This window comes from Aedes albopictus, chromosome 2 (assembly GCF_035046485.1).
Source record: "Aedes albopictus strain Foshan chromosome 2, AalbF5, whole genome shotgun sequence".
NCBI classification, from domain to species: domain Eukaryota; kingdom Metazoa; phylum Arthropoda; class Insecta; order Diptera; family Culicidae; genus Aedes; species Aedes albopictus.
In genome coordinates this window covers 421,158,289-421,179,119 of record NC_085137.1, presented here as the reverse complement: position 1 = coordinate 421,179,119, position 20,831 = coordinate 421,158,289, and the positions used below count along the sequence as shown (strand labels likewise).

At 39.3% G+C, this 20,831-nt stretch overlaps 1 protein-coding gene and 4 non-coding genes across 11 annotated transcripts in view; 3 read left to right on the top strand and 2 right to left on the bottom strand.

The window, feature by feature from the left end:
- LOC109417792 (intermembrane lipid transfer protein Vps13) overlaps positions 1 to 3,881 on the top strand; it is a 70,132-nt gene extending 66,251 nt beyond the window's left edge. For all 7 annotated transcript variants that reach the window (XM_062853550.1, XM_029869650.2, XM_062853551.1 and 4 more), the window contains 3 exons: positions 1,945 to 2,367; positions 2,456 to 2,594; positions 2,658 to 3,881. In XM_062853550.1, the coding sequence (XP_062709534.1) occupies positions 1,945 to 2,367; positions 2,456 to 2,594; positions 2,658 to 2,870 (775 nt within the window). In that variant the 3' untranslated portion in view covers positions 2,871 to 3,881. The remainder of the gene's footprint in view (positions 1 to 1,944; positions 2,368 to 2,455; positions 2,595 to 2,657) is intronic.
- Positions 3,882 to 4,649: 768 nt separating this feature from the next.
- Trnan-guu (transfer RNA asparagine (anticodon GUU)) lies at positions 4,650 to 4,723 on the top strand. The gene has a single exon. It is a non-coding gene; the product is annotated as a tRNA-Asn (tRNA).
- A 1,363-nt stretch (positions 4,724 to 6,086) lies between these two features.
- On the bottom strand, positions 6,087 to 6,160 carry Trnan-guu (transfer RNA asparagine (anticodon GUU)). Its single transcript has one exon. It is a non-coding gene; the product is annotated as a tRNA-Asn (tRNA).
- Positions 6,161 to 6,829: 669 nt separating this feature from the next.
- Trnam-cau (transfer RNA methionine (anticodon CAU)) lies at positions 6,830 to 6,901 on the bottom strand. The gene has a single exon. It is a non-coding gene; the product is annotated as a tRNA-Met (tRNA).
- A 7,747-nt stretch (positions 6,902 to 14,648) lies between these two features.
- Positions 14,649 to 14,720, top strand: Trnam-cau (transfer RNA methionine (anticodon CAU)). Its single transcript has one exon. It is a non-coding gene; the product is annotated as a tRNA-Met (tRNA).
- Positions 14,721 to 20,831: the final 6,111 nt, after the last annotated feature.

The window sequence follows — 20,831 nt, the reverse complement described above, 5'->3', positions numbered from 1 at the left end:
TTCTTTGGTGCTTTTGGATGAGTAGGGGAAAATGAAGAAACAAATAAGATGCACAAATTTGTAAACAGAAGCATAGGCTCTGTAAGAGAGAGACAAAATGTGTTGCCAAATGCGTAACATATCTCCCAACCTTTTTGCTCCTAGCATTTAAAGAGCAGTTGAAAAGCATTCTGTATGCTCCCAAGTGAAACCACTTCAAGCAGTTGAAATGCTAATTAACAGCCGAAAGCTTTTGAGCAGCACAGCTTATGCTGACTCAAGGCAGCTATGCATTCGAACTGCTTATGTAGGGCAGCAAGCAGTTTAAATGCGTAATACGGGCTGATACACGGCTTATTCAAATGCTTAGTGGTTACCTGGGATGTCAAAAAGTGTAATAGTATCAACAGCATAGTGGCAAACTCGCCTCGAACGAAAAGCCATACGAATGAAGGAAAAAAATCCTCTACGTTCCATATAATACGGTGTAAGAGTTGGTACGCTGCTCCAACCGGGAGTTCGTCTTTTCCAGCAGCCTTGCCTTCTTCAATCCTCTAATGGTTATCTTGGCCTTGGCATTGAAGGTTCCACAGCCTGTCCGTCGTCATCAATTCGAACTCTGACTTTCGCTTTTCCATTCCCACCGTTCAACAATTACACGAAGTGCTATTTTCACCTGGCAGCCAACATTATCTTATCTGTCAGTAAGTTTCCATCACGGTCGTTGCACATGACAAGAACAACATACCGTCTTATTTTTCTCTGCACACCATCGACAGTTTCGCAAAACCTTCGCATATGATTCTGTTCCATACTCTCTTGCGCCTAAGAAATCTCATTTTCTTCATGGTATTTTTTCCTGTTGATTAGTTTTTAGGCTACTATTGCTTTCCTATATATCGCTTGCTGCTTTGTCGGATCTTCGACACCAGCATCCGGCTTCTAACAATATTCTTTCTTCCGCCTAACACCTCCCGCGCTGCCGTACTCATCATTCTGTGGATAAAATAAATGTTGGGACCCCTAAAAGTTCTAACATGAATGGCGTCCGAATAATGTCGGCCATCTACCACCACATGGTCAACTTGGTTGCAAACTTAGCCATTTGGGTGTATCCAGGTGTGCTTGCTGATATTTTCATGCGTGCAAAGTAGGTGCTTGTAAAGGCCATTCCGCTGACAACAGCAAATCTGACTAATCTCAGTCCGTTGTTAGGGTCCGTTCATAAACCACGTGAACTTTTTTGGGGTGGGGGGAGTCTACGAGTGGGGTCTACGTGGTTTATGAACTGCCCCTTATTAGTGCCGGAGAGAAGGCTCTTTATATTGAACGGAAAAATACTTCTCCTCTGTGACCTGTGCGTTGGCGTCACCGATGACAATCTCAACGTCGTGTTTTGAACATTCTCCATATGATAGGTCTTGTCCAATTATTCGTAAAACACATCCTTCACGTCATCGTTTTGCCGTTGGTCAGCTCATAGACATTGATCAGACTGTGTAGTTGAAGAATTTGCTGCTAATCCTTAATCCGCAGACTCGCTTGTCACCGAAGTCATAAGGACAACAGTGCCCAGGCTGCACTACCAGCTATGCGCACAACTCTCAGCTGGCATCTTTGTGATCGATTGAGCCGTGGAAGCATGAGGTCGTAGGAACTTGTGAGATTCAGAACTATGTTGGAAGCTCCAGGTTGTCGACTTATCATTTTCCAGGAGTAAGTTTGCATGGATGAGAAGAAATACGTCTAGAGGGGACAGGAGAAGCTGAGATTTGCAATGATTGTTTGATCCCATGTTGATCTATGTAAAGACATTTTCTTTAAGGAAGTAGATCCAAACAAAAAGAATGATCTGCAGCATCAGATACATAATGTCTGAGCATGGTGAGCGCAAACGTACAACTTTATGACCTACGACGTTACCTATATCAAGTATAAATAATAAATCTTATATGTTCCCCACAGGATCACCGGAGCCATGGGCAAAGGTTTGGCCGCGCTAACGTTTGACGATGATTATCAGAAGAAACGACGGGATGCATTGAACAAAAAGCCAGCCACCCTGCAGGAAGGCATTGCTCGCAGTGGCAAAGGGCTGGTGATGGGAGTATTCGACGGAGTGACGGGTGTTTTCACCAAACCCATCAGTGGAGCCAAGGAGGAAGGCGTCGAAGGGTTCTTCAAGGGCCTTGGCAAGGGAGCTGTGGGATTGGTGGCTCGTCCGATTGCCGGCGTGACTGATTTTGCCAGTGGAAGCTTCGATGCGGTGAAGAGGGCCACCGAACTGTCGGACGAAGCTGCTCGATTGAGGCCACCGCGGTTCCTGCACAAGGATGGCATCGTAAGGCCGTACAACAAAAAGGAGGCCGAGGGAAATAAGCTGTTGAAGTAAGTTGTCTTGACAGTACTCATTTCGATTTAGGAAGAACTCTAACAAGAACATGGTACATATTTTCTTTTCTTGTTATTTTTTCAGGGATATTGACAAAGGAAAATTTACGGCGACTGATACGTTTGCGTACTACGAGACTGTTGTTGACAATAAGGATGTTGTAGTTCTAACAGATTGCCGCATAATCTATGCTACGAAGAGTGACTTATTTGGTGGATGGCAGGTAGTATTACAATTGTTAAAGTCATTCGTTTCCAAAACTTACAATCACGACTTCATTTCGCAGTGCGAATGGACCCACCGGTGGACCGAAATTATGAGCATTTCCACGCTAAACGACGGCATCGAGATGATTCTACGCAGCAAGGATGGAAAGTCAGCCCTGAAGAAGATGTTCGGTTCGTCTGGGCATCAGAAGAAGATCCTGCTCATTCCGACCGCGTACCGCCGGAACCGTTTGGCCGAAGTGATGGAACGGTTGCGGCAGCGCGCTGAATGATAACTGCCCCTGTGTATAGAGCCGGATTCTCATACCAAGTCTAGTCACATTGGCCCAGTTTGTTCGGAGCGGGATGTGAACAAACGATCAACGATGTGCGTATTGTTACACATTACATACTTATATCGTCTACATTTGCTTGTGTGGCGACCATCAAATTCACTGAGACGCTTTAGCTCGTACCATGTTTGATTATATTGAACTGTTACATTTATAATCGGTAGAAGTTAGCAAGTTTATAATTCAGCGCAGATTATCTGCCCGTGAATAAACTGAGGTGATATTTATTCCAGTTATATCAAACAGAAACATATGAACGATTAGATGGCTTTAGGCTTTATATTATACCATTGAATATTCGCGTCCATGTAGTTATTGAGGATTTATTTCACCATCGGACAATTAGTTTTGCAAATTAGATAGCTGACGAATTTTTTTTTCTTTCTGCGTTAGCATACCTAAGAACAGACTATTTTACATGAGTTTGTCCCCACTTAGATAACCCAATCTTATCCGATAGTAAATCAAACCCTCTATTGTTATTCATATTCGTCATTTCACATGAATCATGTGCTACAGATAACTCGTTTTGATTTTACGATTATCTTACCCTCACACTGAGTGGTTGATGACAGAATCGTACGAAAATTGAGACCAAATAGTTGATAGAAATGATCAGCATACCACACACGTGGGGAAATGCTTTGATAGTAATCTTATCTGTATGTTAACAAAGCCGAAGCAATCACTTTTATCCACTGAAAACACGACACGCTACTACCGAATACGTTTATCCTACTTTTGTATCATGATGGGTTCGTTCGTTTGTATGGAAAGTACAAATATTCGACTGTTAAAGGGAAACGATTTAATTAGATCGGGTAATAATATATTAGAAACCTCTATTATTGCTTAATTGCTAGATTTTTATTCATATAATTACGATGAACCTCTTCTTTTTCGGTATTTTTCTTTTTCTACATAAATTCAATAAATGTAACAAAATTAAAACTCTAACAATTAATTGTGAGAAATCCAAGAACATTGTAGATATTTATAATAAGCATGATATGCATCTCGATGTGATCGAATCCGTGAACATTGCAGTACCTTTTTTGATTGAAGCCAAGCCAGAGTTAAAAATCTATAATAATCATAATTCAGTAATGAAGAACACACCGTTTGTGTTTGCATGAGTGAAACACAAATTTTCCTTCGTACAATGAAGAATGTAGGGTGGCCACTTTATTATACGTACCCCTATACATATAGCAGTGTGAAAATTTTTGTTTTCTGTTTTACCGATTGTTGCTTTTAAATTAAGTTCTGTATTGCCGACTTCTCATGTCAAGTACTTGGTCTGAGTGCAACAAATTAGACATGTTGCGCGACATTAATGGCGTTCACGCTTGTCAAAAAAATCTCAGCTTGGCTACGTGTAAATAATTATAAATACCTAGCTTTACGCTCTGCACAACAAAAACAAGCAGTTGATTGAGAATAGGGCACTGCACTGTTTTGATTTTGTATGGGATTTTGACGTTTCGTGGCCTTGTTGTTTACAAATTTTCAGTAAGAGTGAAAGAGAAGGAAAGAATATCATGCAGTGCCCTATAGGCTAGAAAAAAAGCATCTGTTGCGAATTTGACAGCATTCGTTCTTTTTCAGATTTGGAAGGAACTTTGCATGCTTCAAGCTTTAATTTAGATATCGAATAGAAATTTTTCAACGTTCGATGCCAAAATTTTAGTACAGCTATTTTGAGCGCTGGTACCGTGTGCCTCCGTGGCGCAATTGGCTAGCGCGTTCGGCTGTTAACCGAAAGGTTGGTGGTTCGAGCCCACCCGGGGGCGGGAACCTTTTTTGCTTCATTGTTTCTTTATTCGATAATATGTAGCCCTGCTGCGAGGCGGACGTATTTTTCTTGAGCTGCGCTGACTCCTATCATTAACCTTCGATAGGTATGCTTTCTGAACATCTCGTGCATTCCTGAACCTTCTGAAGGAAGGTGGAAGTGATATGTACTTGGAGCCAGAAGACAACTTTGCCATGTGGTAAACCTGTGTGAAAATCAAAAGCTCATCATAAGTTTATAGATAGGAATTTATTTACCAAGACCCGCCTGACGGAACTATAGAGGCTTCCCATGGATTACGACTGAAGCCCATACCTGCGAGATACAATTGGATTAAGTTTATGATTGAAAACTTGGTGAGAAAATTCCATTTTATCTTATTTTATATATTATCATTAGGAATTTCATATCCATCAGACTAATACCATCTAATTTATAGTGAGGTATTTTCATTATATTATGTATGTGTTACTGTATCTTGACCATTTAATTTTTCCCAGCACAACATTTCTCTACACAGAATCCAAATTCCAACTTCAGATAGGGGGAATCAATCCAAAACGCGTCACTGGCGTGAAACGACCCATCTCAATATCTCCCTGATAAAAAGAGTTTTGATGTAAAACGGTCCTCAGCTATAACTCTAAAGCAGGCGTTGGTGTTTAAATTATGATTGCAGCAACACAGATCAGAAAACCAGAACCTTTCAAATGTTTATTAATTCCGCTGCAAACGGATTACTTGGGCAACTGACAAGACTGATAAAAAGCAACGATGAACCGTGTACACAACTGCGTAAGAGGTTCTGGTGAACTATGCAGTTCATTCGGATCTCGCCGGAAACTGTGACAAAGTGAGGGACTCTCATGCCTACTTTTCAACATCGCTGTGGAAGGTGTGATGCGACAAGCCGGGATCAACAGCTGGATTGCGATTATCACGACACGAAACCCGGACCTTTCAAATATCCATTAATTCCTGTGAATGGTAGCCAATGACGTCGAGTAAACGCCGTGATGCATGCAACACTCAAACCACTTATATTCTTTGCGCGTTGTGCTAGGGCATTTTTTTAATGTCCGGACACATGTGAGATACCCTATTTTGTCAAACTAATTTAAAAAACAAACATAGTTGTGCTTCTACAACGTTAATTGAGTTACAAGAGTACAGGAAGTGTAGAATTAGCATTAGTTAAAATACACAGAAATAAAAACCAAAATTTAATTGATTTACAGTTTTCAGTGATAGGAGAAAGTAAGCATATTAAATTGTTGGATACCGGCATCTAGAATGGACATTTTTGTGCATTTCATTTTATGTTTATGGAAACAAGGGGTCAGAGTGTAAAAAAAGATTCCCGCCCCCGGGTGGACTCGAACCACCAACCTTTCGGTTAACAGCCGAACGCGCTAACCGATTGCGCCACGAAGGCAGATGAATGTTGAGGAGCACAAAGCAAATTTTCTTCGATCTGTCTACCTATTGTACTTGAATAAATCAATAATTTCATATAATATTTAGATAGCATTACAGTTATCATTGTTAATCTGGCTATCGCTAAAATGATTGGTAACTGCATCTAATAAAAATAGGGGGAGTGCCAAAGATGTTGAAATGGATTCGTGAGGCATTTGACGCGACGTAGACATAGATTCGATTGTTATACCTATCAAAATTTTGTTAACATTAAATGCTATCAGGAAATCATGTTGTACCCAACTGTTGAATTTTGTTTGTTTTTGTTAAGCAAACGTACTGTTATCATATAAACAATATGTGATGTCCATCGATACTTTGATGCTTTTGAAAGTGTCCTACGGCCTTACGTTTATCGCTTTGGCTTGTTTATAAGACTACTGAGCAAGAAGCTTGCTAATTGATTTACTAATCGGGAGTCGGATAAAATATTATCTACCTACTAATCTAGTTGTTCGCACTTAATTGTAGGGAAACGTAAGCCAATGTACCTACTCTTTGCTGAAGTTTGAACAAAACGTAAATCAAACTTCAAACAACCGCAAATTGATTATTTTAAAGCTGTCATCCAGACTGGATGATCCAGTACCTAAAGGGAAAGTAACAAGTAACAAAAAGAATCAGTTAGCAGAGCGTAGTTTCGATCTACGGACCTCTGGGTTATGGGCCCAGCACGCTTCCACTGCGCCACTCTGCTCCTGAAGGTAGGCACTCTTAGAGCAATATTGGTTCTAATAATAGCAACCATAGTTCAGATGGCATGGAAGGTCAAAAATGTTGCAGTTATTGTTGTTGTTGTCCTTATTGATTTTGCATCAAACGACGCGGGCGCTAGAGATGCTCAGGTAAATCCTCTAAAAATGTCTCATATAGGTCTCAACGCATTCGCTTAATTGGGTTTTTAAATTAAGAAAAATGTATTGATTTTTTGATTTTAAACTAAAGAGCACCTTTTTTTGAACCACCATGATTTTTTTCAGATTTTTAGAACTTCATTTTGGTACCTAAAATCGCTTTCGAAGAGATTTTTCGAAATCACCTTTTGACAGCTGGCCAACTGCTTGACAGCTCCGCCCAGTACAGAATGCGACGAGGGGTAATTCGACAAATCGCTCCCATACAAAATTCAAACTGATTTTTAAATAGGTTCCCGGGCACCAAAATTCATGAAAATTTGGATTTCGGCTCAGTTTTGCATGCAGATTCTGAATATGTAATTATCTCAACACCGCTAAAGAAGCCAATTAGCATTAGCAGCGAGTTGCACAAATTCGTAGGTGGTACAACAGTCTTAGACTGCTGTTATGAGGGTTGCCTCTTTCCCGTCCGAACCTAAGTACAAAGATTTGGAACTAATCTCTAACTCTTAGATAAGACTGACGCAATCCTCCAATGGTCGAGAATCTTGAGAACTGTCCTGGCCACGTCCTTGCGACTGCTGAGGGAAAGGAAAGGATGGGTAGTTGGACGATTCTATAATACTACTCCGAATGTCACTAGCCCGAACACGGGCCAAGTTTTTTTTTACGCGGGGGATACGTACCACGTAAATAAAAACCGCGTTAATTAAAAACCCGCGTAAATCAAAACCGCATTAATTCAAAAATCCGTAAATCCAATAATCAATTATAAATCTGGGAGGATGAAAAGATACTCAGAGGCTCTAGGCGTTTCTGGGTGTTCAATGGGAATTTTAGAGTATTCTGGTGTTCTACCGGGCCTGAGGAAGTTTCTGGGGGTTTCAGGAGCGAGGTAGCGCAAGAGAGCAAACATTTCTTGTATTTCATATAACTCAGGACTCTGATCATATGATCATATCTCTGATCGAAAGTTGTTTTCTTTAGCAAAGTTGTTCGGTAGGTCAAAGATTTGAAGTTAAATGACCATTTATTTCGAAATTTCGCCACTAGGAGGTGCTAGTTACACATTTGCAAATGATTGAAATTTCTCAGAGAGTATTCATTAAACTGATTTTTTTCCTTTGAACATATTTAAGTCGAGTCAAATGTATTTCAAAGACCAATATATATGCCAATTCTGAATTATAGCACTTTAACGAACAGCACTCTAATACATGGGGAGTGTCACTTCCTTTGCTAACCGCAAAAATCCGCATTTATCCGTTGCTAATCGTCGTTAGCCGCATCTAACCGCTGCTCAAGTTAGCAGCGGTTAGCGACGGTTAGGAACGGATAAATACGGATTTTCCGGTTAGAAAAGGATATGTCATTCCCCTTGCTCTAATATAAATTATTTTATCAAAAGCGCTCTAACTTCATGTGGAGTTATCCAATCGAGCCCAAATATGTACCATTAATAGCTAACTAGTTGAACCCCTAGATAGTTAAAATTAACATAGTAAATGGTCGCCATCTTGGATTCCAAAATGGTGTCAGGCATCGACTTTAAGCTTTTAAGCTAGGTATCTTATGAAAAAATAATAATGATTGATATGCTCCAAACTTGGTATCAAAATCTACAAAAAATAACCATTTCCTCAAGGGAATTAGCTTACTGTTCAAACATACATGAAAACAGCAGAACATTAGCCATCTCGTTTTGAAACAAATAAAAATAATATGTCGAAAATAATTTCCAGTGCCGTAAATTTGCACAAATATAAACCGCGTTAATTAAAAAATCCGCGTAAATAAAAACCACGTTAATTAAAAAATCCGTGTAAATGAAAACCACGTTAATTCAAAAATCCGCGTAAATGAAAACCGCTTTAATTCAAAAATCCGCGTAAAAACCTCGTAAATGAAAACCGCGTAAAAAAAACTTGACTGTACAATAAAACACGAACGATTAGCCGATGTTCCAAAGAAGGAGAACCCGCTGCCAAAATATGTTCATTAACTCTGGCGCTAATCATGCGGCTCTAATAAGTTTTGCGGCAATACATCTTGAAAGAATAGCCGATAACTGAAAGAAGGAAAAATCTTTGATGAATTTATTGATCAGTTTCCTCAAAAATGCGTTTTATAGCATTCGGGCTTGTGGCATTCGGGCTCGTGTTACAGAACCGATCTCTTCTGCTTACCTTGATACTCTGAGCCTGGGATACTCAATTCAATGAATATTTTGAGAACGTAGATAACGAAAGAAACAGAATTAGAACATACCAAGCATTAGCATTATGCACACAAATTAGCATTATGCTGTCAAAAGGTGACTTCAAATATTTTTTTTTTAAGTTTATTTTTAGGTACCTACCAACATAAAGCTCTAAAAATCTAAAAATAAATCACAGTGGCTTAGAAAAAGATGCTGTTTCGTGTAACATCAAAAAATCAACACATTTTTAAAAATTTAAAACTCAAATGCAAAGTTAAAGTGTGCAAAGCTGTTCCGAGAGATTAAATATAATTTCATGTCATAAACAACATGAAGTCCCAATTTGGAAGAGTATTTTCATGCTAGAATATTCTGAGTCTAATTTTGAGTATTTTGAGAGCAAAAGTTAGTCAGAAATATGAATGTAATTTGAGAATTCCGAGAACAGAGACTTATTACGAAAATCTCGTTTTAAGTACAGAGAAAGCATGCGGGTTCTAGAGGTGTGCGCCGCCGCGCCACGCCGGCGCCGCCGCCGATTTTCGGTTCACGCCGCCGCCACCGATTATTTTTCGGCGCGCCGCCGCTTACGCCGCCGATCTTCAATTTTCTACGCCGATCTTAAAAACGCATTGACAAATTAGGGTCTGGTACGTTTGGCATAAGGCCGTTTGGCATAATGCCATTTGGCATAAGGACGTTTGGCATGAAGGACACTTGGTATAAAGGACATTTGGTTTAAAGGACGTTTGGCATAATGGACTTTTGGCATAAAATCATTTCAGTAAAAAATGAACCACATACATACCTAACGTCATAGAAGAGGAAGTATTCTAAAGAAGGGTAATACATTATAATGCATTTATTTTTCTGAATATAATATGCAGACAAGGATGATTTGCTGGAAAGAATCATTACCAGAATCTAAACTGCTTGTATCGATAAAGAACAGCCTATATACAAAAGAAGGAACATTCCCCTCCCGAAAAAAAAAAACAAATTCATGGAAGCAAATTGTTATTTCGAAAATAAGAGATCCAAAATAATGCCTCACTAACAAGTTTGGCTTCTTTCCATTGAAGGTTGTTCTTTAATTTTTCTCCTGAGGGAAAATATATTTCACATATTCTTTATGCCAAAATATCCTTTGTGTCAAACGTCCTTTATGCCAAATGTCTTTTAAGCCAAACGGCCTTACGCCAAACGTACCAGACCCGATAAATTAATTTTTTTCTTGATTTATTTCATTATAATATTTCAAGCAAAAAGTCATCTGCATACATAGCAACGACCTTACAACGTTTTCAGCGGTGGTCCATTTTTTTGGTCCAAATTTATAACAGTTCTAAAAAAGTGAAAGAGGTTGTCCTTCGAATTAAAACGAGTTTACAAAGATACCGGGGGTTCCTGAAGATAATTGATGTCTTAAAAAAGAATCTAGGGATTCCGAAGATTGAAGAAAATGCTGGTGATTCTGAAAAAAAATGTTGTTGTCGTGTTCAACTCCAGAAGAGATGAAATTTCTCCAGCAACTCTTTTGAGGATTCTTCCAGCAGTTTCACCAAGCATTCCGCTAAGAGTTCCTCCGGGAACTCCAGAAGGTCCTTCGGGAAATCCGAGGGTTTCCTCCGAGACATCCTCTAGGAGTTTCTTTGGGCATTGCTACAGAAGTTTCACTGAGACTTTTTGTAGTACTTCCTCTAGAAACTCCCCTAAGAGTTACTCCGGGTATTTTTTTAGGAGATCCTCCAGGAATTCATCTAGCAATCTAGAAGTTTTTCCTGGGAATTCCTGTAGGAGATCATCCGGCAATTCCTCTAGGACAGATGGGCGAATGACCACTAGGTTAAAGTCCCTCTTCAAAACCAAATACACACACAATTCCTTTAGGAGCACCTCCGGGAATTTCTCCACGAGATCTTCAACGAGTTCATCCAGGAATTCCTTTACGAATTTCTACGGGAATTCCTTTAAGAGTTCATAGAAATTGCACTGGAAATATCAGAAGTTTCCTCCGATAATTCTTCTAGGAGTTTCTCTTGTAATTCTTCTAGGAGTTCCTCGGGGAATTCTTCTGGGAGTTCTTCCGGCAAGTTCTGTAGCAGTTCCTCCTGGAATTCTTCCAGGAGTTCCTTTATGAGTTCGCCTGGAAATTCTTCCAGAAGTTTCTCCGAACATTCCTCTAGAAGTTCCTGTGGGAATTTCTCTAGGGTTTCCTCTAGGAATTCTTCCGGGAATTCCTTCCCTTCCGAGATCCTTTGGGGATTTCTCACCATTTTTTTTTCCGAGAATTACACTAAGAGTTTCACCGTGACTTTCTCTAAAAGTTCTTCCGGGAATTCCTCTAGAAGTTCTTCCGGGAATTCGAATATCTTCGGAAATACCTTCACGAGTTTCACCGGGAAGAAGTTCCCCAGGCAATTCCACTACGAGTTGCTATATAAGTTTTTTTCTAGAATTGCACTGGGTATGCCAGGAGCTTCCTTCGAGAAGTCCTTTAAGAATTTCCCCGAACGTTCCTCTTAGGAGTTCTCCCAGGAATTTCTCTAGAAGTATCTGAGTTTATCCGGGAATTTCTCTACGAGTTCCTCCGGGAATTTCTTCACGAATTTCTTGGGAGTTCTTCTAGGAGTTCCATCGGGAATTGCTCTAGAAATCCGGCTGGGAATTCCTCAAGAAATTCTTCAGGGAAATCCATTGAGAGTTCATCCGAGAACTCACCTACGAATACCTCTGGTAATTTCTCTACGAGTTCCTCCTTGAATTCCTTTTCGAATTTCTTAGGCAATTTCTCTATGAGTTCCTCCGAAAATTCCTACGAAAGTTCCTCTGGCAATTACTTTACTAGTTGCTCTAAAAATATTTCTGGGAGTTGCACAAGGAATACCCGGAATTTCCTCCGAAAATTCTTCTATGAGTTCCACCGGTAATTCCCCTAAGAATTCCTCAGGTAATTCCTCTGAGAGTTCTTCCGGCAATTTCTCTAAGAGTTGTTCTAGGATTTGTTTCCGGAATTCTTCCAGGAGTTTCCCCAAACGTTTCTCTAAGAGTTCATCAGGGAATTCTTTTAGATGTTTTTTTTTTTGGAAATTCGTTTAGAAGTTTATCCGGGATTTCCACTAGGTGTACCTAGAGGAATACCTCTACGAGTTCATCCGGGAATTTCTTAAAGAGTTTATTCGGAAATTCCTCAAGAAATTCTACCGGGAATTCCTCTAGAATTTATTCCGGGAATTCGTTTAGAAGGTTATTCTGGATAATTTTTTGGTCAGCTGATTCACCATAACAATTATTTCAATAAATTTTCAAAAAACATGTGAAAATAAAATAAAAAAAACCTAAACCGTAACCATAAACATGTCATTGCATCTTCAAAATGATGAGTTACTAAAAAATAAAACAATGATATTGATTAACGGAATAAACAAAAATTTAAAAATTATGACCACGCCGTTTCACGCCGCCGCCGCCGCCGAAAATTCATTCGGCGTCACGCCGATCACGCCGCCGCCTCCGGCCAAAAAAGTGCAAAACGCCGCCGCCGTCAGATTTCAAATCGGTGCACACCTCTAGGGTTCAAGAGCTTGAAATTGTTTAAGTAATTTTGAAAAAGGAAGAAAATCAGCCGAAGATGCGTGCTAAAAGCCTTGAAATTAAAAGCACATGAAATGAGCAAAACACAAAGATAATTATGCAGAACGAAATAGGGTAGGACGGGGCAAGATGGTCACTCGGGGCAAGATGAGCACCCCTCCGTTTTACTACTTTTATCATGAATTTTGCCCAAACAACTTCATAATCCGTTAGAATAATGTTGATCCTACTTGTAAACCTGATAAAAAATACTTCATAATGAAAGAATTAAAAAAATATCGTCAATCAATAGCATGGATTTTTAGCATTTTCTTATAAGAAATCATCAGCATAAAATAAGGTTTTTATGTCAGCATCATATTTTTACCATAGTTCTGGTTATCAGCCAACATTACTAGCTTACAGCAAGGCATTTTAATTTACATTCGAAAATATTTTCTAAAAACAAACATTAAAATTTATTCAATTTTAGTTATTTATGTACCTATAGTGGGGCAAGATGAGCACTCATTATTCCCCATCAGGGGAATATAGAAAATATTTTGAAATTATTGTAATCCACTCAATAGTGCCGATATAGGTTTCCGTGACCTCTGCAACTTTTTGATTGCGTAAATCCCTAAAAATAAGCAACTTAACAATCGTTCATTGTTTTTCGGGTCATTTTGTATAAAGTATTATAAAACCGCACTTTTTTTTCAATAATCGAAAAAAATGATAATTTTAAAACGTGATACCATTGCTATAAACAAGGTTCACTATATCAATCACTGTATAGCCAATTTAGTGTTAAAATATTGGGATTTTAATGAAGTGCTCTTCTTGCCCCGTAAGGGTGCTCGTTTTGCCCCGTAGCATGTTCGAACTGACCATAAAACATCTTTTTTGTTTAGTCAAATAAATCATCCTTTTTGTGAATTTTGAACCCTCCCATGTTTATGGGTGATAGAAAACATGATATAGAAAAGAACTACTGAGAGGTACTTTGAAAAATTGTGTTAACTTTCAATAAACTAAACGTGATCCTTAGGGTGCTCATCTTGCCCCGCCCTACCCTACTCGTAACCTCGCTCGTAACTAATATAATATCAAATGATCTCATATTTTAAGGCTTCATTATTTATTTATTTAACATTAAAGCATTAGGATATCGATTGAAGTTCAATGAAGTATTTTTTTCCGTGCTGCAGTTGCGACGAGACAACCGAAATTTGTTGCATTGCTGTGCAACATTTCAATGGTTGTCATGCTACAAAATAACGTCGCATCATAACATCAACACGCTAATTAATTGCCATTCAGGATTTCATAATTACTTTTTCAAACAGATATCGAAATTATTCAATGGTGAATATTAATTGTTGTTGTTAACTCTGGTTAAAACAGTATGCTAGAAGAAATTTCACCTATATCGGTGTAACAGCAATGATCGATTTCTCTTTTTTGTGGTTGTTTTCCTTTTCGTTACCGGCTAAAACATTCTGATTGTTTTTGTTGTTTTTCCTGTTAGCTGTTTGTTAACATAATAAAAAACCAAGAGAAAATCGATGAAGAGCAATCGTTCATTGCAGTAACGCCCATATGCTATGAAATGCAAAAAAAATATTTCGAAACCAATTATTTTTAATTATTTCGAATAAATTAAAGTATGAAAATATTTCCAGACGATGAGTAGTATTTTTTAGCGTGTGTATGATACACAGAGAGTGTCTCAGCTGTATTAATTTGTTAGCAGATGAAACATGATTGGGCCACAAAGTTTTTGATAGGCTTTTAGCAGCTTCTTCCTCATCAGCAGAGTGGCGCAGTGGAAGCGTGCTGGGCCCATAACCCAGAGGTCCGTAGATCGAAACTACGCTCTGCTATCTGATATTTTTTTTTCTTTTTTTTTTGTAACGGGTCAAAATTAATACGAATTTTCCCACAAAGTGTTGTTGATATACAGTCGAGTATGTAGGTATTAGTTGCTGCCACCCACTTTACACCCACCGCGTTTTCCATGCTGGCTTTTCACCAATTTAGTTCATTTTTTGTATGTGATAATAGGGTCTTGTACCATTTGGGCAGGTGTACCTATTTTGGACACTTGCCGCTATAACTAAGTAAATTTCAAACCGATTGATTTGAAATTTTGTATAGACTTAGGCACGTACAGTATCTAACTCTGTACAAAGATTCAAATTAATCGGTTTGAAATTGACTTAGTTATGGCGGCAAGTGCCCAAAACAGGTACACCTGCCCAAATGGTACAATACCCTATAATAAGCACTAACTGCTCTAAACAAATCAGCTGGATTGGATGCAGCTGAGAAATTGAGGTGGGCGTAAAGTGGGTGGCAGCGTTTAATAGAAGACCCGACTGTAATTGGTTTGGCTAGTTTTATTAGTCGTTTTTCTTTTATCATTATGAATGTTTGCATTACCCATCAAAAAATTAATCTGCAAAAATTTCAAGATAATACTAGAGATTAAATTTGATCATTAATTTGAATATTTACTTACCATGTCACAAGTTCAAGATATTTGAATGATTGTGAAACTTTTATCTGCAATGGTGTCTGTCTGTAGTATAAATCTTGTTGGTTATTTATCGTAGGTCATGTATAGACGGTAGACTTCGGCCGGACCACCCCCTCCTCCCCCAAAAGGTTTTCATAGTTTATGGCCTCATGAAGTGCTTTCTAAATACTGTTGAAGTTGGTATCAAATCATTCCTTACCAAATCGAATTATTACAAATTCCAGGCAATATGGTCGATACAAACCCGTCATGATAAATAGAACAAAACAGCCCAAAATATCAAATCCACCCTATTGGGTTGTAGGTTCCTGGGAGCTTCGCGCCTTGATGATGGAACGACGAAAACCAGACACTGTGATGCCGGTGTTTCGACGGCAAACTCGCGCGCGCGTATCGTGTTCTAAACCGCGACGGCGACGGCGGGCGGCGTGGAACACAAAAACACTAGCAGAAGGCTGGTGAAGAATTGTGCAGTCGTTCGCTGAACGCGCTGAACGAGAACCATCGTTCGTTCACGAAACCTGATCGCCATTTAGCAGGGAAATCGAAATGTGAAGAAAAAGATTAAACCTATATAGTGGATGTATAGCAAGAAGGCAGGCTCAGCCAGTAGCAGCAGCAGCAGCCTCTCTCTAGATCAGAACGTGCTCTACATGCTGCTGCTCACCTTGGGAACATATATTTCGTCGACCGACCGACGTTCGTTCATTCGGTGGTTGGTTGTTGGATGGTTTTGTTCTGATGCCAGATTACCTAGGTACTTGTGCTGCAAACCGATAAAAGTATAGAGGCGAATCCATTGCTGATGCTAGGTTGCCGTTGAGAGTAAGAGACACTGAGAAGTAACGGTTAGCAATAATTTTACCATGGAGATCTGAGTTAGTAACAACGGTAGGTAACCATGGTTTGGTGCCTTCTTATCTTCAGTTCTTGATATGGTATACCCACCCATCCAGCCGACGACTACCGAAACAATATTCACTTCTTATCGGTGTAGAATAAATGATTCTACGACTTCTCTTTCGTAACGTTTAAATTAAGCGTAAAAAGCTTCTAAGTTGGAGCTCCATACATGCCTTTAATTATGATGTTTTCATCACGAAATAAAGCTGATACAAATTTCATTTTGACTTTTTGTCTCCTCTCTCTTCACAATATTTTGACTTGATTTTTCATTTTAAGGGGACAGATAATAGTTATTTATGTAACAAGTTGCAAATTGATGAATTTTTCAGCACGAGTTGTACATTTATCCAACGAGGCTTGCCTAGTTGAATAATTACGACGAGTGCTGAAAAAATCGAGTTTTGCAACGAGTTGCATACAACATTTTTTGTAATTACGGAAAACACTCATCGAGTACAATCTTTTCTAACTACACACGTGCATTCCGAGCAAACAGGTAAGCGGGCGTCCACGTGCATAAGCTAATTTTCCGATCAGGTAGGCAGTACAGTAGGCCAACAGGCCGATTTGACTGTCACAAATTTTCAAGTTTCTGTCCAGTGCAATCTGGTACCTTTGCTTCAAAGAGGAGATATTTTGTTTAGGGCATATAGTCAAGTTGACTGTCGACGAGTTGATGTGATCCCCATCAGCCCGCACAGAAAGAAGAAGAAGAAGAAGAAGAGATATTTAGGAAGAAAAAATACCAAAAGTGATCCGCGGCACGTACCTGGATATGATATTGATATACTTCCGGCAGATAATTTTGTTGACGATGGAAAATCGTGCAAAATTAGAATCATGAAAATTAGAATGAATGGGGCACGTTCGGTGTAGTACTAGATTTGTAGTAATGAGCTGAATTTTTGTATGGTGAGAAGGTCAATTCTCCGTTTCTGCAAAGAAATGGTGCAAAAAGCGTGGGTATTATGATTCCTTGCCTAATTTGATGCTGTTTGAGCAAAACTTCGGATAACTATGTTGTTTATGTTGCAAGAAATGGAGAAAACAACAACACTGTTGCCCAAAGTTTTGCTCAAACAGCATTAAATTAGGCAAGGAATCATAATACCAAGCATAATACCCACGCTTTTTGCACCATTTCATTGCAGAAACGGAGAATTGACCTTCTCACCATACTAAAATTCAGCTCATTACTACAAATCTAGTACTACACCGATCTGTCCTATTGGGGCAAAATAGGTCACATCCCTTGCTCATCCATGGTAAAAATAAACTCTATCTAGTTTTATATAAGAGTATTTGCATAATAATTTCATATTATTGCATGAAAACTTCGAAAACAGCATGAAAATATATGAAAAAACTAATTTTTCATAGTTTTGAAGGAATATGGGGCAAAATGGAACATTATCGTGATATGGGCAACTTGAAAATGCTCCACCCTCGTGGTGGATAATCTTTGCTAAAATATTGAACGTTTTTCATGGATGTAGATCATCAGCGGAGATATTCATATGCTTTCTGGACATATTTGGCACCGAAACATCAAAATTAGAGTGAATTGGGGCAAAATAGGTCACATCTCGTGCTCTTCCATGGTGAAAAACAAATCTATCTAGTTTTTTTAATGAGTATTTGCATCATGATTGCTATGATTTGCATGGAAGCTTTGAATACATCATGAGAACTTAAAAAAAGTCATTTTAATAGATTTTAAGGAATATGGGGCAAAATGGGACATTATAGTGATATGGGCAACATGAAAATGTTCCACCCTCATTTTGGATCATCTTCCCTAAAATATTGAACGATTTTTTATAGATACAGATCGTTAGCGGAGATCTTAACACCGCTAGCCATGATGGTCTCCAATAGCGGAAGGTCCGAAAGAGCTTGAAACTATTGAGAAATCATCATGTCTACAGGTCGTAAGCCCTGATAAAGTGTGGAACGTTTTGATGGCTGTGATCCCTGACCATCATGTCAAAACCCAGGCATACCCAAGTGACCATACTGTTAGGGTGTAGGGGTTGCATGTGTGAGGCGCATATATTGACAGGCATTGCTATGGACCGTTAGGGCTGAGTAGGGTCGAGGAATGGATCTACGATTGCTGAATTATACTGAAAAAGTCGTGATTCAGCAGTGGTGGCACCGCTTTCCGCTTTTGTTCGGCCTTGGTGGTTTGTGTGGGGTGTTGCGTGTCGGTGTGTGTATGCTTTGTGCGTGCGGTGCTTACGGCTACAGCAGGGTGGTTACTTGGGTAGTGTGGGATAATTGGGTTTGGGACTGAGGGGGTCGTCGTTGATAAGGCCGACATCATTGAGTGCTCAGTGTTGGCGGTTGTATTGGTGACGATTTCTTCAGCCTTAAGATCTCATTTATACCACGCACAGATTTTTGGGAAGAGGGAGTACTTTGTAATGCAAGAGAGGGATTTAAACTCTGCGTTACGGGTTGGGCGAGGTCATGCAGATAGACTCAACCCAGGTGACCGGCTCGGACAGTGATGCATGGATGAGTGCGGTGTGGGTGAGGTGCGCTGCCCTGTGGGTGCATTTGAGTCCGGGTTGGAGTGGAAAGAGACCCTTCTCTACTCTAGGTCGGTTTCGGTTGTACGGGCGTGGTAGTGTTTGTCTTATTTGTGCCGTGTTGTGCGTGATTTGCGGCTCGAGCTGCGTGGTTACTTGGGAAGTATTGTGCTCTGTAATCTAGATTTTGGTTTTAAGGTGAAGCTAAGGCTGGGCTGTGCCTCGGATTTGTTGGGCGTAGGTCGGGAGAGCTGGTGGCAGTTTGTGCTGAGGGGTTTACTCGATTGGTTATTCACTGATGGTGGCCAGTCGATCGACTTATCGGCGCTGCCTGTCATTTGGTTCTTGGGGTTTGTGCTCTCGAGGTTCGGGGCGTTGATTCGTTGTTTCTTCGCTTTAATACTAATATTCCTTGTTTGATTTAACTGACTGTTTTTTTTACAGGCGTTTAACTCATTCTATTTCATAGATTGCCAAATTTAAGGGTAATGGTTCAATAGGGTGTTAGCTATCAGAGTGGATTAGAACGAGTTGGCGCCTACAATACACCAACACTGACACACACACTCCAATACTTACACGCACACATGCACCTACAACTAGCTGTAAAAGACCAGTGGGCGGGACAATGGTGCCTACCCAACAGTTGTACACTGATAAAATACTTTCGTAAAAGCTCAACGAATATGCTTCGTAAAACCAGTTTTCGTAAATTGAAAGCAATTTGCGTAAAATGTACGGTTCATTCGTACCACCACGCTGAAACAGTACAAATGGAGTTGTATCATGTACGAAATCACGAATCCGACAGACGTCAAACTTGCTCATTCGTAGATTTTAGCTCCCACTTTGTAGAATGAAACAAAATAAACAAATGTCAAACGTTTTTTACTAACCATGCGTAAAAATAAAATTTCGTTTCGTAGAATGCATCAAAGCTTTGCAGTCATCACTGATGTTTGAGTGGAGCGCAGAGACAAAAAAGCAACCCGTTTTCATGTGCATATGACGGTGCGTGTGCGAGAAGAGGAAAGGAAGCATGCTCTCAGTTGGAAGTAAAAGTTATTTATAAATTGAATCATAGTGGAAAGCGTTCTGGTTGTTTCCGAACGGTTTCAACAAGCGCCTACAGATGGATGTCTAGCACTGGTAGGTATCAATCAGAAGATGCGTGTCCGGAGCCTGTGAAAACCAAGCTGATATAGGGTATATGGATCATTCCTTGGCCTAATTTGCAAACCACCTTGACAATTTTGACCATAAGTCATGAATCAATAACACTAGAAATAATATGTTGACCCTATTACGTACTCTAGGCAATGCATGTTTCACCAATTGGAAGTAAACTAATGCAGATATTCAAGAATTTACTTAATTAAGTTGAAAAGATTCGATGCGATGGTATGCAACGTTGGTCTATGGTACAAAAATTGGCCTATTAGTGGATACAACGTTGGCCTATTGCTTTCCATGCACTAGAACCACTTATTATCTCATTTTTTCAATATTTCTGCTGAGGTATTATCTCTGTTTGTTCACCAATCATACTTTCAAATTACATTTTCGGAGCCAAATTTTCAAAAAAACTATAAATAAATCACTTAAACTAAAGTTCTTTCTTTTTTTAGTAACGAAAACAATGCAACCCGATTATTGTGTTATATTTTTACAGTCACCGCACACAAAATCTATTTTTCTGTTCGTTCTTTCTGGTTCTTACGCAAGCAATGTTGTTGGCGTCACTTTATCGGTATTTTTGACGTCACTTTACTGATGGGCCAAGATTTGGGTACATAGTGAAAAATATGTCCTCAATATTCGGCCCACATGTAATTTGTAAAATAGTTATTATTCGTTAAAAACAAACATACAAATTCAAACTAGCATCTTTGACCGTCGCATAAAATGTTCAGTTATTGAAAAGGCAATTCGAAATATTCCAGAATCATGCCATTTATGATCATGTGTATAGACTACCCACTAAGCCGAAGAATCATGGCTTCTACAAAAGCTAA